We start from the raw sequence: 20691 nt of genomic DNA, 5'->3' as shown, positions 1-20691 counted from the left end.
AAGCTGGTTGAATTGTTGTAAGGAGATTTGGCATAATATGGAATTATGGCGCAGTAGGAGGAAAGGTGGCTTTGGCGGCTTTGGGGGAGGGTTAGTGTAGTGGACTATCCCTGGGATGCCGATGAGAACGGCGTGGGTTCGAATCCCACTTCCCCCACCAGCACTTACTCTTAGCTTGTGACTGCTATCCACTTGATCAGAAGCTGAGTCTTGATTATTGATAAGATCGCCCTTACGATAAGTACAAAAGATTACATCGGTTTCACGTACATGCTATTCACGACAACTACGATACACGCATATCGATTGAAAGTCTATCGATCAAGGATCTATATCTCGTTATGTTAAGTCCATTGACATTAACTTCATGTAATATATGGAAATTAAATAAAAGTTTCCATTGATTGATCAAAAAAAACAAGTGGCTTTGGCGGCTTATTTTTCTTTTACACTTCTTTAAGTTCTTGGGATGGTTTTATTAGTATATTTATTAGCTTACGGTTACGGTTAACATATTTTTCCTTGATTACCTCATTATATTTTTATTATCTTGTTTACATTTATGTTTGTGGTACGTTATCTTTAGTATAAAAGGGAAACATCTTTGTTTACAATAAAAGAGTGCTATTTTTGTTTTGGGATAGAACCGGATTACTTTACAATCCACTCTGTGTCGTTTATTGGCCTTCTGAAGTGTTTACGGAAGGACAATCAAGAGCTTAGGGATAGCTAGAGGATTGTCAGGATAGACCTTATTAGTCTATTATTCGACGCAACAGAATATGTTTTTATGTAAAAATATTAAAATGAAATTTTTGAAAATTATGATCATTTTTCGCCGCTGTCTCGGATCGCCTTTCATTTCGAAAGCACCCGAGCCTCACCCGAAATAATCATCAACCGGGCCAAACTAGATATTGAGGAAGTGATAGGAGCCGAACTAATCCGAGCACGAAAAAACCGGCAAATCGAACAGTTTCGAAGAAGATGGTGCAAGCTGGGTGCGGTTAGAGAAGGAGCGATCGGAGCGGCACTGATACTGGGATAACGCAGTAATCCCTACCTTATCCCCTTCCTATCCTCTGCTTCCATTTGTTTACTCCCCACCCCACTTCTCATGCTATCCTTTGATATCCACAGTTAGTTGAGTTTCACCATTCCCTTACCTATTTGAGCTGAAAGTCAATATGACCAACATATCATTTCGATCTACGATATCACCCAAAGCTTTAACTTTGGCTTCCCTTTCACTTTATTGCTTATAATAATGTAACAGTTGTATTTTAGAGTCTTCCTATACAATAAAGACTCGGCATTGATCAAAAAAAAAAATTCGCCGCTGTCCTTTGGACTCAAGCCTCATCCGAAATCATCATCAATCGAGCCAAGCTGGATATTGAGGAGGCTATAGGAGCCGAACTAACAAGAGCCTGAAAAAAGCGACAAATTGAAGAGTATCGAAGCAGGTGGTGTAAAATGGGCGCGGTGAAAGGAGCTAATGGAGCGGCTCTAGAACTGGATTGATGCAGTAGTCCCTACTACTACCCCACCTCTTTCTTCATATCTCTCTCTCCATATCACTTATCAAGTCGTTCCCTAATACCCGCAGTTAATTGAGTTTTATTACTCATCTAACCGTTTGAGGAGAAAATTTGTTATAATCAACTTACCCCGAATTGCAATACCGCGTTAATATCTAGCTTTTCTCTCATTTTATTACTTTTAATAATGTAACAATTGTACTTTGAGTCTTCTTAAACAATAAAGATTCACTTTTGATCAAAAAAAAATTTCGCCGCTGTCCTCAGCCAGTACCCTGGTGATTTTGACGTAGAAGTTACCCTACCGTTTTAACTGTACAGGAGACTTTTCAATAAAAGGTTTTCTTTGTTGAAAAAAAAAAACGCTGTCCTCAGCCAGTCAGCATAACCCATGGCTGGAAGAAAACGAGATCATAGAGCCAGAGAACCCCATCGACCCCAAGGAAGGAACTGTAAACGACGTGGAAGTAATGGATGACGACGGGATGGAAAGTGACAGAATGGAGGACATAACTCCCAAACCGCAGAGGCTCCTCACATCGACTTCGGATGATCACGTCTGCGGCCTCCCTCACTGACGTCCACAGGCACTTTTCATCTAAAGGCAATCAGTTCACGTACTCACACAGAAGCTCTCTAATAAGGTCGCGACTGGATCTATTTTGAGTCAGCACGGCACCAATATCAAAAACAGCGGATGTAACTCTACTGGACCCCCCCCGGATCTACATATGACCACATGGCTATTCAGATAGAAATAAGGAACACTGCAGCTCCTAAATCTGGTTATGGCCAATGGCGATTTAACTCTAGCCTTGCAAATGACGAAGCTTACGCTACCACTCTTTAGGCTCACCGGCATCATCTACTCACAACCCGCGAATCTTTCAGGACCACTGGCCTTTTCTGGAACGCTGCAAAACAGCAATTTCGTTCACTCACTACCGCATAGGCGGCACAGAGACAACGCTGTTTTAGAGCAGAGGAAATACAACTAACCAGGGCTCTCAAGAGATCCCAAGATGGCCCATGGACCAGAGAATCATATGCCCAACTAGAAAAAATCCGCAACCAACTAGCTGCCCATGTTGATAGAAGGGCCGAAGCACTACGTATCCGATCTCGCCTGAATTGGACAGACCAGGGCGAGAAATCCACAGCATTCTTCCACCGCCGCATTGCGGGGAGGAGAGCAGTCAGCGCAATGACTTCTCTGAAAAGAACGGATGGAACACGCACTGAACCCTAGCGAAATAGCCAGAATGGCCGCCCATTTCTACACAGAACTTTATACTGGAGAGCCAACAAGTACAACCGACCAAGACATCATCCTCAATTACGTAGACAAGACTCTATCTGCCGAAAAGCGCGGAAAACTGGAAGAACCCATCAGTGAAGAAGAGGTGAGGAAGCCATTCGACTGGCCCCAAAGAATAAGTCGCCCGGCCCGGATGGACTAACGGCGGAATTCTATCGAGCCTTCGAAGATGATTTCGCCCTCATGCTTCAGCAGCTCTTTAATGAGGCCCTCATGTTGGATAACCCTATGGATTTCTTGAAGAAAGCAACGATAGTCCTAATCTACAAGAGGAAAGGAGATGCCGAATCACTGAGCAACTGGCGACCGATATCTCTCTTAAACGTGGACATTAAACTCCTAACGAGAATACTCGCGTAGAGAATACAGAGAGTAATCACGTCGATCATCCATCCTGACCAATGCGGCTTCGCCCCGGGACGTCAGGCACAAGCAAAGGAGAGGGTATCACTCCAGAATGGGAAGAGACCTCAAGCGACTCCATCAGATGGGAGATAGCTTGGATGTACTGGAAAAAGCGGCCGAGTGAACCCAAGCATAGGGCACGAAGATGGAGACTCTTGAAACACAGATGGGTGAGAGGTATCATCACTAGTAAGTGGACAGGACAACATAATATTTGCAAGTAGTGCACAACCAACGCAGTGGAAACCATTATTCATGCTTACCTGGAATGCCCGGCCATAAATCAACTATGATAAATAGTAGACAGTTACGTCCGCCGCATTCTTTGAGTGAGAGCCCACGAATCAACCAAGGAAGACAGACTATTTGGAACAGACCACAAAACCATGGGCTACCAACGGGAAGTAGTGTCAACGGTCCATAATGCAGTAATCTGGATCATCTATCGTTCAGATTTTCGATAATAACGGATAACGCCCAACCAGGCGAAATAGCGCTCGCTAAACAACTGGGAAACGAAATGCAAAAAATCGTGAGGTGCAAACGGAGGTCTAGGATGAAATATCTTTCATCATAAAACTCTTAACTCCAATACGACTTTACCGTATATCCTACCATCCGTATTCTATTTTGTTTTTTTTTCCTTCTCCCTCTCGTGTACTACTTTTCTCTATCCTTGAAAAAATAGGAAAGGTATTCGCTCTCCTCATATCCCAAATCTCTTACATGGATTTCTTGTGCTCTGATGTTTATTAATCTCTTTTATCAAGTACACAAAAGGATACTTTTTAATAAAGATACTCCTAACAAAAAAAAAAGTACTCGCACCCAAAAAGTGAAAAAAAGCTATTCAACTTTTGACTTTGTATTCTGGCATATGAGCCAATCTGTCGATGTTTAGCCAGCTAACAAATTAATAGATATACTAATCGTGTACATTTCAAATGATTTAAAAAAAGTTCAAATATAAATAGTATTATGACCCCGATTAATAGAACAAAGCTCTGATTTTTCTTCAGGAAATAATGTTGAGAGTTGGCGCAGTAGACCATCTAGCGATAAAAAACAGCCGAATGTTTTTTAAAAATAAGACAATATAAGGTTGCTTTCAAAAGGTAGTCATGAGGCAATAACTCAAGTACGATACGTCTTCGCCGTATGAACTGCAGCACAAACGTGAATTATACTAAGCTATTGCTGTTCTCGAAGCTTACCAAAATCGAGATTTACAAGGAATAAATTATTATTTTATGTATGGCGCAGAATTTCGCGTTTTATGTTTTCATATCCACAATATACTTTATCACTTTCGCGTTAACTAAACATTTGATTAAATATTAACTCTTTGGATAATTCTCTAAGAAATCGCCAAAATCTTAGAGATCATTGTGAATAAGATTATTACGCTTTCATATCATAATGGCTGTCTCTGAGGTCAGTAAATGTTCCTAATTTACAGATATGATCTTTTCCGATCTAAGTTTATTTTTCACTGTTCTATTCATCTACCAGTCTGATCACATGGAAGTGGAACAAGATTATGACGCATCCGCCGTTTCTGAGCATTATGAGAGTCAGGTATGATTCTACGCCCTAGGCACTCCCAATTGAAGTCCACGATTATATTTTCATTTTTTATTCTCTGAAATTTTCCTCGAATTAGCCTCCATCGACCTCTGTGTCTACTCCAGCAGCCATTACAGAAGATGATTCAGAATTTGCTACCGAAGTAAGTGGTTCTCCTCAGGATTCTGTTTGGATTTAATCTGGACGTTTTTTGTGTTGAACTAGGATACTGCGTCTGATGCCGGCTCGCGGTTCAAATCCAAGGTTGATAAAGAAAAGGTTTTGTATTTCATTTCAAAACTCTATGGCTATTTGGGAATTGATCTCGTTTTTTTCAACACTCTAGTTGAAGACCACCGTAAAGCGATTCGCATTTCTCCTCGGCCATACAGAAATTTTCGAGTATTTTTTAAACATCAAAGTCGCCCGAGACGAAGATTTCAAGGCTGTTTTGGAAGAAGCTTACAAAGTTAACAAGGGTAAAAACAACACCAAAGATGACGATGGGTAGTTACACCAATAAATTTAATCATTATGGATTCGGGTTTATGCTAAAATTCAATTTTTGCTTCCCTCTCTAAAGGTCTAGGAGGCGTAGACGTACAGAGAAGGAAGAGGACGAAGAGTTACTACACGATGAAACCGAGGTTCACGAGGCCCCCACTACATTCACGGAATCACCAAGCTGTTAGTACCAACATTGACGTTTAATTTCGTGGCATACCTGATCATTTGATTCGAATTTGTTTATAGACATCCAAAATGGCATAATGAGAGATTATCAGCTACAGGGCTTAAATTGGATGATTTCCCTCTACGAGAATGAAATTAATGGTATTCTTGCCGATGAAATGGTAAACTTGGTTTTATTGCTCTATTTGTGATAAGATTGTAATACTGTTTTTATATAGGGACTTGGCAAAACTTTACAAACAATCTCTTTCCTCGGTTACCTCAAGTTTTTCCGCCAAGTGCCGGGACCCCACCTTGTCGTAGTACCAAAGTCGACTCTTCACAACTGGGCAAGTGAATTTGCACGCTGGATTCCAGATTTTCGAGTTCTTTTGCTTCAGGGTAACAAAGAAGAAAGGGTATTTTCTATTATCAATCCTCACCTGGCCACAATTTTATGACTAATTCTTCATTGTTTATCACTCAGGCAAAGCTGATTAAAGATCGTCTCCTTCCTCAAGATTTCGAAGTATGCATCACATCCTATGAGATTTGCTTGATTGAAAAGGCCCATTTCAAAAAATTCGAGTGGCGCTATATCATCATTGACGAGGCTCACCGCATAAAAAATGAGAAATCGCGACTTTCACAAATTGTGCGTCTTGTGAATTCAAGGAACAGGATGTTAATCACTGGCACTCCTTTACAAAATGACTTGCATGAACTATGGGTAGCCTTTCCTAATTGACTCTTAGAGTAGCTTGTTGTATTACATCAATAACCACTCTAATTAATTTTAGGCACTCTTGAATTTCTTACTTCCTGATGTGTTCAGCTCAGCGGAGGATTTTGATGCGTGGATTCACCGACAAAATGATCAGGATGAGGTTGTGAGACAGCTACACATGGTGCTGCGGCCTTTCTTGCTACGTCGTATCAAATCGGATGTGGAAAAATCGTTGTTGCCAAAGAAAGAAATCAACATTTATGCGGGTATGAGTGAAATGCAGCGACAGTGGTACCGCAAGATCTTGGAGAAAGACATTGATGCAGTCAACGGTAGTTTATTTTTGGTTGGTTTCGCAAACGAAGTGATATTCATTTCTATTTTCGCTTTATAGGTGTAACTGGAAGTAAAAAAGAGGGGAAAATGCGTTTACTCAACATCGCAATGCAACTTCGCAAATGCTGTAATCATCCATACTTATTCGAAGGGGCTGTTAGTGTTATCTGATGATGAACCTTGGTTGAGCCTCCCTCCCACTGATGTGTTTTGTATTTCGGTCTTCATTTAGGAGCCTGGACCTCCCTATACAACTGACCAGCATATAGTAGACAATTGTGGAAAGATGATCATCCTTGACAAGTTACTCATGAGGATGAAAGAGCGCGGCTCTCGAGTGCTATTGTTCAGCCAAATGAGCCGCGTCTTGGATATATTGGAAGATTATTGCTGGTGGAAAGGATATGGTACGTGTTGCATCTGATCGTAGAATTTGGTTTCAATAGTTTGTTGGATAATATACCACATTGCTGCCTTTCCAATCTGGTAGAATACTGCCGCATCGATGGCCAGACGAGTCATGAGGATCGTATTGCGTCAATCGACGAGTACAATAAACCTGATAGCACAAAGTTCATTTTCCTCCTCACTACACGCGCTGGCGGTTTGGGTATCAACCTGACTACTGCAGACATTGTAATTTTATATGATAGTGATTGGTGGGTGACGACGCTGTCCAATGTATCCATTAGCCTTGTTTATGCATCTTTGATGTATTGTTGAAAATTAGGAACCCTCAAGTGGATCTCCAGGCTCAAGACCGTGCGCACCGTATTGGACAAAAGAAGCAGGTATATGTTTTCCGGCTGGTTACGGAGGTGGGTAGCTCGATTTATTTGCAGTTCTTTATGGTCAAGCTACAAATTCAATCTCGTACTTAGCATTCCTTTGAGGAGCGCATGATTGAACAAGCAATGCGAAAATTGCGGATTGATCAATTGGTGGTCCAGCAAGGTCGCGCAGCACAGCAGCAAAAAGGTGCAAGAGAATTCTTTAAGAATCATTAGATACACAACTTATAGCGTGCTATTTTATTTGTTTTCTTTATTTACAGCTGCATCACAGAAAGAGTTGTTGGAAATGATCCAGCATGGAGCCGAGATGATCTTTAACACAGATGAAAGGTGAATTTGATTACTTCCATTTTAATCGCTGTAGGAGGCTCATGATTGCTTTCTGGGTAGCAATGATCACATTTCTGACGACATTGAAGAGATCATGAAACAAGGAGAGGAGCGTACTGCTGAACTTCACGGCAAGTTCCAGAGCCTTGGATTGCAAGACCTGACCAACTTTACATCCGAGGCGAGTGCTTATGAATGGCAGGGGGAGGACTTTAGCAACAAGCGCAAAGCTGAGATCGGCTTCAACTGGATTCAACCCGCGAAACGCGAGCGCAAAGCTGGAGGCTATTCGATCGACAACTACTATCGTGACGTGCTCAAAGGAAAGCCGCGCGAGGCGGAACCTACCGCCCCACGCCCTCCAAAACAAGTGAAGATCTATGACTTCCAGTTTTTCCCGCCGAGACTTGCAGAGCTGCAGGAGAAGGAAATTTACTACTTTAGAGTGAGTAGTGGCCGTCCACATGTGCCTTGTAGAGAATTAAAGCTTGATTCTTTTTGGGATTAGAAATCCATCGGCTACAAGGTTCCGCCCAACTCCATCGAGATTGAAGAGGAGGATGAGGAGGAGCGAGAGAAGGTACGCTTGGAGGAACAGGCCCGAATCGACAACGGTAATTTCAAATAGGATTTTTTATTTTTTACTTTGACAAGTCTATTCCAAATGCATACACAAGCTCGGGGCCTAACCCTAATCGCCTTTTAATTTATGTTTTTAGCTGAACCGCTGACGGAGGAGGAGATCGAGGAAATGAAGGAGCTAGAAACGCAGGGTTTCTCTGAGTGGAGCAAGCGGGACTTCCAACTCTTTGTGAGTGCATGTGCACGTCACGGAAGAAAACAATACGAAGGCATTGCCTCCGATCTACCCGATAAATCCGTGGCGGATATCAAAAAATACTCCAAGGTGTTTTGGGATAGATATCAGGAGATTGAGGGTAAGTTTGTGCTGCTTCTTCATTGGTTTGGTTAGATTAAAATGTGGTTTAATATATCCCTCTCCCCTCCCCTAAAAAATTGCTGCAGATTGGGAAAGGATCATTGCAAAAATTGAGCGCGGCGAAAGCGAGCGGGATAAGCAGAATGAGGTGCAATCGCTTTTGCAAAATGTGGTGAGTGCGTATCGCATGCCTCTGCAGCAACTACGTATCCCATACAACCCCGGGGCTCGTGGCAAAAATTACACGGAGGATGAGGATCGCTTTTTGATTGTAATGCTTGAGCGACATGGCTATGGTGTGCAGGACGCGTATGATCGCATTCGCGAGGATATTCGGCGCTCTCCCATGTTCCGCTTTGATTGGTTCCTTAAATCGCGCACTTCGGCGGAAATAGCTCGGCGTTGTCGCACCCTGATTGATTTGCTGTTAAAAGAGCAGGCTGAAGAGGAGGAGCAAAAGCCGAAGGCGCGGTCAGGGGGAGGGGGCTCAAAGGTATGATGTGCACTAATGGCTATCCTTATGGGTATAATTTTTTCACCACGACATTTTTACTATTATAGAAAGCAGCCGCAAAGCCTTCCAATGGTAAGCGCAAGCGCTAATGAAAAAGAGGCTGGAGTTGACAATCAGATCGTAGGCTTTCGTGATATTTCATATTTTATTTTTTTTAGAACTTTTGTAATTTGGGTTAATTGATAATACACAGTTTTAGTCTGTTTATTTTCCTCTGGGTCCAGACGAGTCGGTGGATAGCTCCATTAGTCATACACGAAAATTTTTATACTCACACGGTCATCCGAGATGCAGGAGGGGGGGAGAGGATGGGAACGCAAAAATTATCGAAAACAAAACAACGACTGATCTCCCAAATTTAATGAGCGATTTTTGATATTTCGCGCAAAATGTTTAATAACGGTAAAAATGCATGATTTTTACTCGATTTGGATTGGCTGCGCGTGCGCAAATTGGAAGATATTTTAAATAAATTTTTTCTGTTTATTTTTTCTCTTCTGTTTTTCTCACCTGAACATCTCGCATTAGAACACTAGCTCGAAACCTCGGTATCTTCCTCCCTTTCTCGCGCAGCTTTTCCTCGCTGTTTTCTGCTCGATTCCCTCCGTCTCTTTTCCCATCTCCCCACCCACATCTCCCGTCCAGAACGGCCTGCCAACTTCCCCCGGGAACAAGACAACATTAGTATTCTAGCAGCTCCCCCCAATCGCTACTAGCCTCGTCTATTTTTTTTTTCCCTACCCTCCTAGGTTTTTTTTTTATTACTCCACTATTTGTGCCCTTCCCTTTCTCCATCCAAAAAAAAAATACGACATCCGTTTCTTCTATCGCAACCATGATGTCAATTGCTGAGCCCTTGTTTCCCGTTGCCCATTTTGAGTCGTTAGCGGCTAAAGAGTTTTCTGGTATCGCCCCCGATGCAGTGGAGTCCCTCGACACCCAGCCAGAGGTTTTGGACCTCCCTGTCGCCGAGATTATGAAGCAGCAGGTGGAGAGCGTGGGTATGGAAGTGGGAGAAATGGACGGTGAAAATGCCTTCTTTGTCGCCGATCTTGGCGAGGTGTATCGCCAGGACAGAAGGTGGAAGGAGAGTCTGCCGCGTATCGAACCATTCTACGGTAATCTATTTGAACTCTATTGCATCCCCCCGTTGCTAAGGCAAGACAAAAGATGTTGATCCTCCCCCCGTTTGATGTCCATCCCCCCTTGGTAGCCGTCAAATGCAATCCAGACCCGATGGTGCTCCGGCTCTTGGCTGCGCTCGGGAACGGCTTCGACTGCGCCAGCAAAGGAGAGATCCAACAGGTGCTCGCGCTGGGGGTGGACCCCTCGAGAATCATCTACGCGAACCCTTGCAAGCAGCCCTCCTACATCCGCTACGCTGCCAAGGTGGGCGTGCGCAAGATGACATTTGACAACGCCGAGGAGCTGCACAAGATTGCGCGCTACTATCCCGAGGCCGAGCTCGTCTTGCGCATCCTCACGGATGACTCCAAATCGTTGTGCAAGCTCGGGCTGAAGTTTGGCGCGCCGCTGCACACGACCCAGTCGTTGCTCGAGACCGCAAAGCAGCTGGGGCTGAACGTGATCGGCATCAGCTTCCACGTGGGGAGTGGGTGCTTCGATGCCAACGCGTTTGGCGATGCTGTCAGGCGGGCGCGCGGCGTGTTCGACCAGGCTGAGGCCCTTGGTTTCGCGATGACCTTGCTTGACGTTGGGGGTGGCTTCCCCGGGGCGAACGTCACGCAAGGCATCACGTTCGATTTAGTGGTGGAAGTTTTGCGAGGCGCGGTCGACGAGCTATTCCCCCCGCACATCCGGGTGATTGCCGAGCCGGGACGATTCTACGTTGCGTCGGCGTTTGTCCTGGCCACGTCGGTGATCGCTCGCCGCACCACCGGCGACGAGGACGTGCGCCACATGTACTATATCAACGACGGCGTCTACGGCAGTTTCAACTGCACCATGTTCGACCACCAGGTCGTGCACCCGCGCGTGCTGCAGCGCGACAGCCTGTTCGTGTACGACACGCCGCTGGAGAAGGAGCTGGCGCAGGAGGCCTCCGGCTGCAGCGTGTGGGGCCCGACCTGCGACTCCATCGATTGCGTTACCCCCCGGGGCCAGCTGCCGCTGCTCGAGGTGGGCGACTGGATGTGCTACGACAACATGGGTGCGTACACGATCACCGCCGCTTCGACCTTTAACGGATTCCGAAAGAGCAGGGTCGTGTACACCTGCACCGAGAACATGCTGCTGCAATAAGCCAATTGAAACCTCGAGCTCCTCTTGGCCCTCTTCCGGAAAAAAAAAAACACCCCTCGATAGACTTGTATATTATCGCTCATTCCTTCTTAGAATGACGATCTTGTAGTTTGTTTCTTTATGAAATTATACTATGATCCTCCTATTTTTTTTCTTTTCCTCCTCCCTTGTTTTGTTATGTTATGCTAGACTTTTCCGCCACAAACTGGAGGTTGTCAAATTTCAGCACCGTTGTTTGTACAGTTGCTTTTTTTTTTTCTTCTAAAAAAATAAGGAAACTTGGTGCTGCGTTCCTTTGCCTCCGTTTGTTTTTTATTTTCTTGTTTTCTCGTGGTTATCTTATGGGCTTTCTATAACTTAATGATGTCTTGTTTTCCGCTTGTCACCCATTCTTGTTTTGCTTCTCTCTATATATACATAGCCATCTATCTCTATCTATATATATATGCACACACAGGCATGAATGCAATATGCGCTTGTTAGATTCAACTTGCTTCGAATAGATTTGGGTTTATATCAACGGGTTCATCGGGATAGTTTAGAGTGAATAAAGGTTTTTCTTCTATGACCCTGGAGCTCGGATTCTGTCGCGGCCGCTTTGCCAATCGAAGGAAATGGATGCAATGGGCTAGCCAAATACTACCAAAAAAGATGGGCTGCCATTTCTGTCTTGTTGAGAAATTTAACTTTGTAGGAAATGGTCATCTACGTCATGCAATGCGATTGGCCGATCATAGCCTTCTTTTAGTACCGATTCAGAAGCCTAATCCCAGGATACTCTATTGATCTTGAAGGGAGCCTTACATACCCATTTTATTCCAGAAAGTGAAAAAGGGAGCTGCAGTTTAGACGGAGGAGCGTCTTGCTCTCGCCTTTAGGCTATTGCCAATAAAAACGGGAGAGCCGACAACCACAAAATCATGATATACGACATAATTGATACGATGCCACACATTGTGTATAGTAGAGACGGTGTTCGACTCAGTCTACAGCCAGCGCCGACAAGAATAGGGTGCCAACTCCCATCCAAACAGAGTGGGTTTCTGCAGATAATTTGGATCGCAGAGCACGCTTGAGATTCCGCATTGACAGAGACGGCCAGGCTTGGCGATATGGTTTTGAAGCCTAATCAAGGTTGATGGAGGTCTTTTTCGGTCTCTTTATGTTTCCAGCCTATATGTTGATGTACCAAGCTCGAATTCTTGTCTGTTGGCAAGCAGTCGTTGAAGGTGCCTAGTAGCCATGCAGACGCTCATAAAACCTGTCTTCCTTCACGAGCAAATTGTTTATCTAACTAAGTGCAGCCATATTAAATACACACTTGAGAGTGCTTAAATGTGGCTTTATTGACGCAGTCTAATAGCACGGCCATGTTTGCTAGGGCCACTCGTGCAGCTTGGCCAAGACTCCTACACACAGCAAGTAACGGGACTTGCTGCTCAAACCTCACCCAGTCCTTGCCTAGCCAAAAAGCAAGAAGGCCCCTTCTCCTCCCCTGTCCATATGGGCGCATATGAAGGGTTGGTCGCCCAATGGCCGTGGGGCCAATAGCGGCGCGTGGTCTCGTACGAATATTCCCTAACAGAGGTTTGCTGGAAATGGCTGGTTCTTCCAGACTTTGACTAGTGCGTGCTGGGCCACCCGCAGCCTGTCCTCTGACGCAATCAAGGAACACCGCTTCAAGGGTCATCCGCGAGGTAGAGTCGCAACACACATCCTGGCATGAAGCTCTCCCTTACGCATTCTCAGCCGAAAAGGGCAATGTAGCTTATTTCGTCTACTTTCGTGACAAAAGGGATTTCGGGTTTTCAGAATACCCATTCGTGACGTGTCACAAATATTGGGCCGATCGTTGAATTTGGTTCTCGTGATCTTTCTTATCTCCTCCACCCAAAAGTCTCCATCCCTACTTTTTTTTTTCCTCGGCCTCTTTCTTTTTTCATTATCTAATTTGGTTCCTTCTCATCTCTGAAGCTACTAATTAGTTATCGTGCTGCTTCATTCTCTGGCGATTTAGCAAGACGATGTCAACTCTTTCTGTCAATCAACAACCACGCTCGAAACCCATCCCGACTATCAAGACCATTCCCAAAGCACGGCGCCCTTCGCAGGCATCCATCTCCGAGTCACCCTTTACCATCACGAATTCAAACCCGGTGGAGCAGCCTTGCTCTCCCGACTTTGTGGACGGGCAGCGCCAGTTTTGGCCACACAGCCAGAACTGCGCGTGCCAGGCGTCTGGAATAGGGTGCGACTGTAGGCAAATCTGTCGCTGTTAGGGGGAGACGAGCTCAAGTGGGATAGAAGTGAGGGGGAGAGGGAGGGAGGAGAAGGACGGGACTTTGCATGCAATGCCCCGTCTCGACTACCAACATTTTTTTCTATATGTCCTCAAACACGCAGTATATTTATAGTCTTTTACGGTTTTCTTGACATATGTTCATGTTATACAGAGGATTCCTCTACTTCTTATTTGAATAAACTTTGCATAGCAGACGTCATTGCTGGTGATGAGGCCCAATGTCACGGTTGCAGCCACAAGGATTACCAAAATTATCGCGGAGAAAATCATAAAAAAATGGCAATTTCCGCACGCCCTCTTTCTCCTATATTAACTCGGCCTCGTTGCCACCTGAACCATCGTCGCTGAATTCAAAGCTCTCCAAATGGCTGACTCGCTAGATTACTCTGGGAAAGATTTTGGCCTCTTTATCCTCGCCCTATTCTTCCCCTACCTGTCGGTGTTCTTCAAAACGGGCTGCTCGGTGGACTTGTTGATCAATGTTGCCCTCTCGATCCTTGGCCACATGTAAAGATTAGGATCCGACTTGGGCCAGTTTTTCTTCATTATGAAACTGAAGCACCCTTCTTTTATATATTTTTAGACCGGGAATAATCCATGCCTTCTACATTATACACATGCACCGGGATAATCGCGTCCCCGCCCATGGTAATGACCTTGATGGAACATGCCAAGACTTCAACGCCCCACTTATTTTTATTATAAACGTTAAATGATTAGCTTATTACCCAGTTGCTGCTGATTCTACCGCCCATCATGCGCCTGTAGCACAACCTCCCAGCTATGGCGCCACCACCGCAACGACCAAGTGATTTGAAGGCAATAAAAGGACAGACCACGGTGTGGATTGTCTTTTTGTTGGTGTGCGTGAATAGATTTTGATCCAAGAAACCCTTTTTGGCCTATATACGACTTCGCTTCTGTATTACGCGGTTGTTATCCTTTGCCTTTCTCTTTTTGTTCTGATTTCTTTCGAAGATGGATATTTCAAATATATCGTACACAACTGCAATCTTTTCAGGGCGTGGATAGCCAATTTGATTTGACTGAGCCTGCTTCGTTGATTAAAAAAAAATCGCGTATCCAAATTTCTCAACCACGTTTCGCGCGATCAAAGTGTTCGCGATCGCCAATCCATCGAGCCATGTCGAGTAAAAAACAGGCCACCCTTCTTGGCTTTTTCAAACCGCTCTCCGAACGATCCAAACGCACCTCCTCGGAGGACACCGATTCCTCTGCCTCTTCTCCATCGAAATCTTCACAATCAGTTTCTTCCGATTTGCCCCTTTCTCCGCCCGCTAAGAAACCGCGCACGGATGCGGCGCGCAGTCGAGGCGGCGAAAAAGAATCGGTCATAGCGGAGAAATATAAATTTCAAAATAATCGCACTGATGAGTCGCCTGATCTCTCCCATGCATCCACCAAGCGGCGAGAGGAATTCCTTAGAAAATTTGGGGCACCCGCCAATGAGAGGCTCGCAAAGAGGAACCACAACCAAGGGAGAAAGGAGAAGGAGAATGGAGAGGAGGTGAATGAGGAGGCGTCGGCGGAGGAGACCCTAAGAGAGGAAGGCGAGGAGAGAGAGGAGGAGGAGGAGGAGGAGGAGTATAGGCCGATGAAGCGCTTGCGGACTCAATTCGCATGCCCATCGGATGCAAAGTCGAATATATCATCGGCCAAAGCCGCAACAAAGAAAGCGCAGGAAAGTAAAAAGTACACCCCCCTGGAAAAGCAATTCATGGAAATCAAGAGGCAGAATCCCGATACGCTCTTGATGGTGGAGGTGGGCTACAAGTATCGGTTTTTTGGGGAAGACGCACAGGTAAGCCGGCGAGAACGGATGCGGCTCAAAGTGGGTGGATGCTGATAATGTCATTTTTGCGAACAGGTTGCCTCGAAGGAGCTTGGCATTGCTTGCTTTTTGGATCACAACTTCTATACCGCCTCGATACCCACCCATCGACTCCATGTCCATGTGCGCAGGTAAGATTAGGCGCTGCCTTTTTTCTGGCTCTGCTTTATTTCCTCTATTCAAAGGGATTGAGGCATTTTATTAACGCTGGGAATACACGGTCTCTCCTTCGCTAGGCTTGTGTATGCAGGACATAAGGTCGGGGTTGTGCAGCAAACGGAAACCGCGGCCCTCAAGGCCGCGGGCGATAACCGTAATGCCCCGTTCGAACGCAAACTCACTCACTTGTATACCAAGGGAACGTTTGTCGATGACATGAATACCATGGACGACGAGACCACGGCAGGGGGAGGCTACCTGATGTGCTTGTACGAAGAAGTGAGAGGTGGAAGTGGGAGAGACGAATATGTCCACCTTGGCCTTGTCGTAAGTGATGGCTGTCATTTGAGTTTTGTGTTTGGCAACGTTTGACTTTGAACGCTGTTTGTTTGTTTCCTCGCCCCCGGTTCCTCTCCTCCAGGCGGTCCATCCATCCACTGGGGATATCATCTACGATAACTTCGAGGACGGCTACATGCGTTCTGAGCTCGAGACCCGCCTATTGCACATCCAACCGTGTGAAATGCTTCTGCCCGCTCAGCTGAGCAAGCCAACGGAGAACCTCGTGAAGCATCTCTCCGCTCACCATCTGACCTCGGGGGGGGACGCGGTGCGGGTCGAACGGCTGACCGACGCATTTCTGGGGTACAATGATGCGTTCACCGTTGTGCAGGAATTTTATTCCCGCAAGATGGGGGAGAATTCCATGGGGGACCCCATGGAGGAGGAGGAGGAGAAGGAGCCCCGCCGCGAGATGGGGGAGGCCAAAGAGGGCGTGCAATTCTCCGAGATCATGCGGTTTCCCCGCAACGTCATTGTCTGTCTTGCGGCCCTCATTTCGCATTTGCGTGATTTCGGCCTGGAGCACGTGTTTAGTCTCACAAAATACTTCCACCCCTTCTCGACGCGCATGCACATGCTGCTCAACGGGAATACCCTTGCGAACCTGGAAATCTACCGCAACCAGACCGACTTTTCCGAGAAAGGCAGCCTGTTTTGGGTGCTCGACCATACACGCACTAGTTTTGGACGCAGGTTGATGAGGCGGTGGGTGGGCCGGCCGCTCGTGGATATCCAGCAGCTCAATGAGCGCATGGATGCCGTGGAGGAGATTCTGAGGGGCGAGTCTCCCCTCTTGGGCGATCTGCGGGAGCTGTTACGAAAGCTGCCCGACCTAGAACGAGGTCTCTGCCGGATCCACTATGGGAAGGTATGGGTGTGGCTTCCTAGAAGATATCCAGTGCACACAAAAAATTCCATATGGGTGGGGGTCTCATCCACGCTTTTTTTCCCTCTCTCCTCCTGCTTTTTGTGAATAGTGTTCCTCCGCTGAACTCCTTCAAATTCTCAACGCCCTCCACGAGATTGCCACCCGATTTCCGGGGTGGGCAACGCCCGAGGCCGTCGGGCTCGCCTCCCCGCTCCTCAACGATATCCTCGCCCATCTTCCCCTTATCCGGGAGAGGGTGGCGGGCTTTCGCAGGGCCCTCAATGCGAAAGCGGCCGAACGCGGCGACAAGCACACGCTCTTCGCGGACGAGGACAAATACCCCGACATCGGGGTGCACAAGGAGGAGATTGCCGGGGTGGAGCGACGGTTCGACGAGCATTTGCTCGAGGTGAGGAGGCTGCTGAAGAAGCCGAAGCTGGAGTACTGCACGGTGGCGCAGGTCGACTACCTGATCGAGGTGAAGAACGCCGAGGCCAAGCAGGTGCCCAAGGGCTGGGTCAAGATCAGCGGGACAAAGCAGGTGAGCCGGTTCCACACCCCGGAGGTCATTGCGCTGCTGAGGGAGCGAGACCAGGGGAAGGAGCGGCTGAGCCGGGCGTGCGACGAGGCGTTCCGCCGGTTCTTGGGGGAGATTGCAGAGAGCTACGAGGTGCTGCGGGATGTGGTGCAGAAGCTGGCGGTGGCGGATTGCCTGTTCTCGCTGGCGACGGTGGCCTGTCAGCCGGGGTATGTGCGCCCCAAGTTTGTCGAGGGCACCCGGATCCACGTCAAGCAAGGGCGGCACCCGATGGTGGAGCAGGTGTTGGGCGGCCGATTCGTGCCGAATGACGAGGACTTCGACCCCGAGCGGTGTCGCACCATGATTCTCACGGGGCCGAACATGGGGGGGAAGAGCTCCTACATCCGACAGGTGGCGCTCATCAGTATCATGGGCCAGGTTGGAAGCTATGTGCCGGCCGAGGAGGCCGAACTAGGGATGCTGGATGCCGTGTACACAAGGTATGGCTGATTTCACCGCACACCGCAGGGACCCCCCTTTCTAACTCGCGCTGGTGGCCATAGGATGGGCGCCTTCGATAACATGCTGCAGGGCGAGTCGACCTTCATGGTGGAGCTGCACGAAACGAGCGACATCATGAAGCAGGCGACGCCCCGATCGCTCGTCATTCTCGACGAATTGGGCCGGGGAACAAGCACGCACGATGGCGTGGCCATTGCGCATGCGGTGCTGAAATACTTTGTGGAAAGGGTGAGGGCCATCACGCTCTTTGTGACGCACTACCCCTCCCTGGCGAAGATAGCTCAGAGCTTCACGGGGGTGCAGAATGCCCACATGGGTTTCATGGAGACGGAGAATGAGGACGGATCCATGGGGGTCGTGTTCCTCTACAAGTTAACCCAGGGGGTTGCCATGCGCAGCTACGGGTAATCCCTCTCTGTTTTTCGCTGTATTTTTTCAGAAATGGATACTTACGAATGGTTTCGAGGCTAGGCTTAATGTGGCTCGACTTGCTCATCTCCCTGCGGCGCTGCTGGAGAGGGCCGCCGAGAAATCGGCGGAGATGGAGGAGTCGATGAGGCAAAAGCGGGCGGTGCGGCTGAGGACGCGACTGCGGAGCGCCATGGAACATTGGCTGAGGGCGGCCGGGGGGGGGCTCGGGTGGGGAGCAGCTGGCCGCGGCGGTTGAGAACATGAGAGCGCTGGTGACGGAGTTGGAGGACGGGGAAGGAGATTAGGCTGCACGTGGGTAGGGCGGGACTGCTTTTCATTTTGTTTTGTCCAAATCGGGGCTTACCCTGTATGGGGATTTCCATACACAAGGGGAATTAAATAGGGCCCTAATTGGGTCCTTTTGACGTACATTCTTGTTTTGATAAGCGGTGCGGTTGTGTTTGGATCGACACCCAAAATAAAACGCAGAAAAATCTGCAGCTTCTGTGTGGACTCTGGCTTCTCTGCAAGGTGGTCAATCGAAGCTAGCTTGACTGCCAAGAGATCAGGCACCATGGAGAGGAGAAGAGGAAAAAGGACAAGCTCAGCTCGGGTTTCCAGGGCCGCATTCGAATGGCCGTGGTTCGAGTCCTGTGCTCGGTTGCAACCGCACTAAAGGTTAGCCTTCCGTCTGCAAAGGAGCACAAGCAAGCACCGGCTGAGGTGAGAGGCTGTGAGGCGCGACAGAGCAAAACACTTAAGGTTGCAATTACAATACACTAAAGGTTGAAACGCCATGAAAAGGAACGATTGGGAGCGGAGTGTCAACTCAACTCTTTATTAGAACCGGTTCGTCAAATTCGGAGGGCCTACTTTCCCCTTGGATGTCCCGATGCTTCTGTCGCAGGCCAAACTGTTTGCACAGGGATGATCCCTTGTCGGGCCACTACTCTCTCCATTTCAATCCGGCCTCTCCTTTCCCCCGCGCATCCTGCACCATGATTCCAAAGGCACGCTTCGCCGTCTTCTTTATCACCATTGTCTTTGCCACTATTATCATCGATGGTTTGTATGTGCGCCTGCTTCTTTCCGGTCAGGCGCCCGCCGGAGGACTCTTGACATGGGAGATTCCTGCATTCGCCTATATCAACAACCAGCTGGTCCTGCATGTGGGTGCGGCCATGTTCAACCCACTTCCTCATCGACAGCTCATCTCGCCCGGTATTGTCTTTCCGCCGATTTTCGGCCAGCAGCCTAATCACCAGCGGCTGTCGCAGTTGTTCGAGCCCATGGACTTTATGTTGGATGGGACCCCAAACGCAACCATCGATGTCTCGACTCTCGCTGAGGCGTACGCTGCCAACCGGAACAACGAGGCTTCGACCATCCGGATACTCAACACTCCCCACGAGGCCTTTTGGCAATTCATCTTTCCTCGCCTCGTAGTCTTTGTATTCATCATCGGGGGCCGCTTCCGGCAATATGCCCACGACATCTTGTCCTCTTTCGTGTACAAGAAGCCGATCAGCGCCTGTGTGGAGCATGCGCGCAAGACATGGCCGATCGACGAGAGCATTGGGATCCATCTCCGCACATGGAATAAAGACGTGTCTTTGGCGGTGTCGAAGGTGTGTGAGACCATCCATGGATACAGCCCGCTAAAGGCGCTCTGGCGCTGCGACATGACCTACGACCTCGTCGTCGAGCACATCCAACGCGTCACCGCCGGCAAGCATCCCCCGATTCTGATTGCCACCGACAATCGAGACCACGAGACCGTGCTCAACCTGAAGAAGCGCTATCCAACGCAAATCTACACTATCGACGCCGAGGAGCTGCTCCGCTCCGACGCTTGCCTCAACAACCCTTCTTTATTTGCCAATGCCTCGCGTGAGTCATGGATGCGCGCGCATGGTCTGTCTCTGATTGAGAACGAACTGCTTGCGCATGTGGACACGTTCATTGGAAACGGCTTCTCCACCTTTTCATACATCGTCGCCATCAAGCGCAATATGCATCGATCTCACTTCCTGCAGAGCTACATGCAGTCGGTTCTCGAGCATAATCTAGCCTTGCTGCTCCCGCTAGGTCTTCTTGTGCTCATCCTGTCAGGGATATTGCTGATCAGGTGTTGTGCGCGACATCTCCGCAAAGGACGTAGCACTCGGACATCTTCCTATCTACCAATACCCTTGAATCATGCATAGTTCAGGATAATAAGAAATCCTATTGTCTAGAGTTTGTTTATGGAAATATACCGCGGTCATGCCAAATAGGGAATTCGTTCTAATTTTATTAAGCTGTCTTGAT

The 20691-nt window shown here is 47.6% G+C and overlaps 12 protein-coding genes and 1 non-coding gene across 13 annotated transcripts; 10 read left to right on the top strand and 3 right to left on the bottom strand.

Moving 5' to 3' along the window:
* Positions 1-84: 84 nt before the first annotated feature.
* Positions 85-157, top strand: VTP21DRAFT_t229. The gene has a single exon. It is a non-coding gene; the product is annotated as a tRNA-Ser (tRNA).
* Positions 158-1912: 1755 nt separating this feature from the next.
* On the bottom strand, positions 1913-2406 carry VTP21DRAFT_5522 (uncharacterized protein; the record flags this gene model as incomplete). Its single annotated transcript, XM_069396053.1, has 3 exons — positions 1913-2139; positions 2194-2266; positions 2377-2406. 3 exons carry the CDS (start codon positions 2404-2406, stop codon positions 1913-1915), a joined length of 330 nt encoding a protein of 109 aa, XP_069248090.1.
* A 397-nt stretch (positions 2407-2803) lies between these two features.
* Positions 2804-3219, top strand: VTP21DRAFT_5521 (uncharacterized protein; the record flags this gene model as incomplete). The annotated part of the gene is made up of 2 exons (XM_069396052.1): positions 2804-2944; positions 2974-3219. The coding sequence occupies 2 exons, from the start codon at positions 2804-2806 to the stop codon at positions 3217-3219; spliced, it is 387 nt and encodes a 128-aa protein (XP_069248089.1).
* A 25-nt stretch (positions 3220-3244) lies between these two features.
* VTP21DRAFT_5520 (uncharacterized protein) lies at positions 3245-3652 on the bottom strand (the record flags this gene model as incomplete). Its single annotated transcript, XM_069396051.1, has 3 exons — positions 3245-3450; positions 3528-3551; positions 3628-3652. The coding sequence occupies 3 exons, from the start codon at positions 3650-3652 to the stop codon at positions 3245-3247; spliced, it is 255 nt and encodes an 84-aa protein (XP_069248088.1).
* Positions 3653-4785: 1133 nt separating this feature from the next.
* Positions 4786-9232, top strand: VTP21DRAFT_5519 (uncharacterized protein; the record flags this gene model as incomplete). The annotated part of the gene is made up of 20 exons (XM_069396049.1): positions 4786-4842; positions 4928-4993; positions 5056-5094; positions 5177-5337; positions 5414-5517; positions 5584-5684; positions 5827-5904; positions 5990-6232; positions 6303-6561; positions 6624-6721; positions 6798-6972; positions 7056-7224; positions 7296-7356; positions 7447-7543; positions 7620-7689; positions 7750-8134; positions 8198-8303; positions 8409-8627; positions 8716-9122; positions 9191-9232. 20 exons carry the CDS (start codon positions 4786-4788, stop codon positions 9230-9232), a joined length of 2937 nt encoding a protein of 978 aa, XP_069248087.1.
* Positions 9233-9978: 746 nt separating this feature from the next.
* VTP21DRAFT_5518 (uncharacterized protein) lies at positions 9979-11405 on the top strand (the record flags this gene model as incomplete). Its single annotated transcript, XM_069396048.1, has 2 exons — positions 9979-10261; positions 10357-11405. The coding sequence occupies 2 exons, from the start codon at positions 9979-9981 to the stop codon at positions 11403-11405; spliced, it is 1332 nt and encodes a 443-aa protein (XP_069248086.1).
* Positions 11406-11538: 133 nt separating this feature from the next.
* Positions 11539-11888, top strand: VTP21DRAFT_5517 (uncharacterized protein; the record flags this gene model as incomplete). The annotated part of the gene is made up of 2 exons (XM_069396047.1): positions 11539-11635; positions 11680-11888. 2 exons carry the CDS (start codon positions 11539-11541, stop codon positions 11886-11888), a joined length of 306 nt encoding a protein of 101 aa, XP_069248085.1.
* Positions 11889-12386: 498 nt separating this feature from the next.
* Positions 12387-13095, bottom strand: VTP21DRAFT_5516 (uncharacterized protein; the record flags this gene model as incomplete). Its single annotated transcript, XM_069396046.1, has 3 exons — positions 12387-12530; positions 12595-12638; positions 12723-13095. The coding sequence occupies 3 exons, from the start codon at positions 13093-13095 to the stop codon at positions 12387-12389; spliced, it is 561 nt and encodes a 186-aa protein (XP_069248084.1).
* A 334-nt stretch (positions 13096-13429) lies between these two features.
* On the top strand, positions 13430-13684 carry VTP21DRAFT_5515 (uncharacterized protein; the record flags this gene model as incomplete). The annotated part of the gene is made up of 1 exon (XM_069396045.1): positions 13430-13684. One exon carries the CDS (start codon positions 13430-13432, stop codon positions 13682-13684), a length of 255 nt encoding a protein of 84 aa, XP_069248083.1.
* A 387-nt stretch (positions 13685-14071) lies between these two features.
* Positions 14072-14519, top strand: VTP21DRAFT_5514 (uncharacterized protein; the record flags this gene model as incomplete). The annotated part of the gene is made up of 3 exons (XM_069396044.1): positions 14072-14214; positions 14291-14355; positions 14428-14519. 3 exons carry the CDS (start codon positions 14072-14074, stop codon positions 14517-14519), a joined length of 300 nt encoding a protein of 99 aa, XP_069248082.1.
* A 332-nt stretch (positions 14520-14851) lies between these two features.
* VTP21DRAFT_5513 (uncharacterized protein) lies at positions 14852-18637 on the top strand (the record flags this gene model as incomplete). The annotated part of the gene is made up of 7 exons (XM_069396043.1): positions 14852-15529; positions 15596-15690; positions 15796-16045; positions 16140-16928; positions 17038-17948; positions 18012-18374; positions 18442-18637. The coding sequence occupies 7 exons, from the start codon at positions 14852-14854 to the stop codon at positions 18635-18637; spliced, it is 3282 nt and encodes a 1093-aa protein (XP_069248081.1).
* Positions 18638-19014: 377 nt separating this feature from the next.
* Positions 19015-19312, top strand: VTP21DRAFT_5512 (uncharacterized protein; the record flags this gene model as incomplete). Its single annotated transcript, XM_069396042.1, has 2 exons — positions 19015-19143; positions 19226-19312. The coding sequence occupies 2 exons, from the start codon at positions 19015-19017 to the stop codon at positions 19310-19312; spliced, it is 216 nt and encodes a 71-aa protein (XP_069248080.1).
* Positions 19313-19379: 67 nt separating this feature from the next.
* On the top strand, positions 19380-20588 carry VTP21DRAFT_5511 (uncharacterized protein; the record flags this gene model as incomplete). Its single annotated transcript, XM_069396041.1, has 1 exon — positions 19380-20588. The coding sequence occupies one exon, from the start codon at positions 19380-19382 to the stop codon at positions 20586-20588; it is 1209 nt and encodes a 402-aa protein (XP_069248079.1).
* Between the last annotated feature and the right edge of the window lie 103 nt (positions 20589-20691).

Source organism: Calcarisporiella thermophila (genome assembly GCF_041956535.1).
Source record: "Calcarisporiella thermophila strain CBS 279.70 unplaced genomic scaffold VTP21scaffold_22, whole genome shotgun sequence".
In the NCBI taxonomy this organism is placed as follows: domain Eukaryota; kingdom Fungi; phylum Calcarisporiellomycota; class Calcarisporiellomycetes; order Calcarisporiellales; family Calcarisporiellaceae; genus Calcarisporiella; species Calcarisporiella thermophila.
The sequence above is the reverse complement of the archived record's forward strand: the minus strand, read 5'-3'. Positions and strand labels throughout refer to the sequence as shown.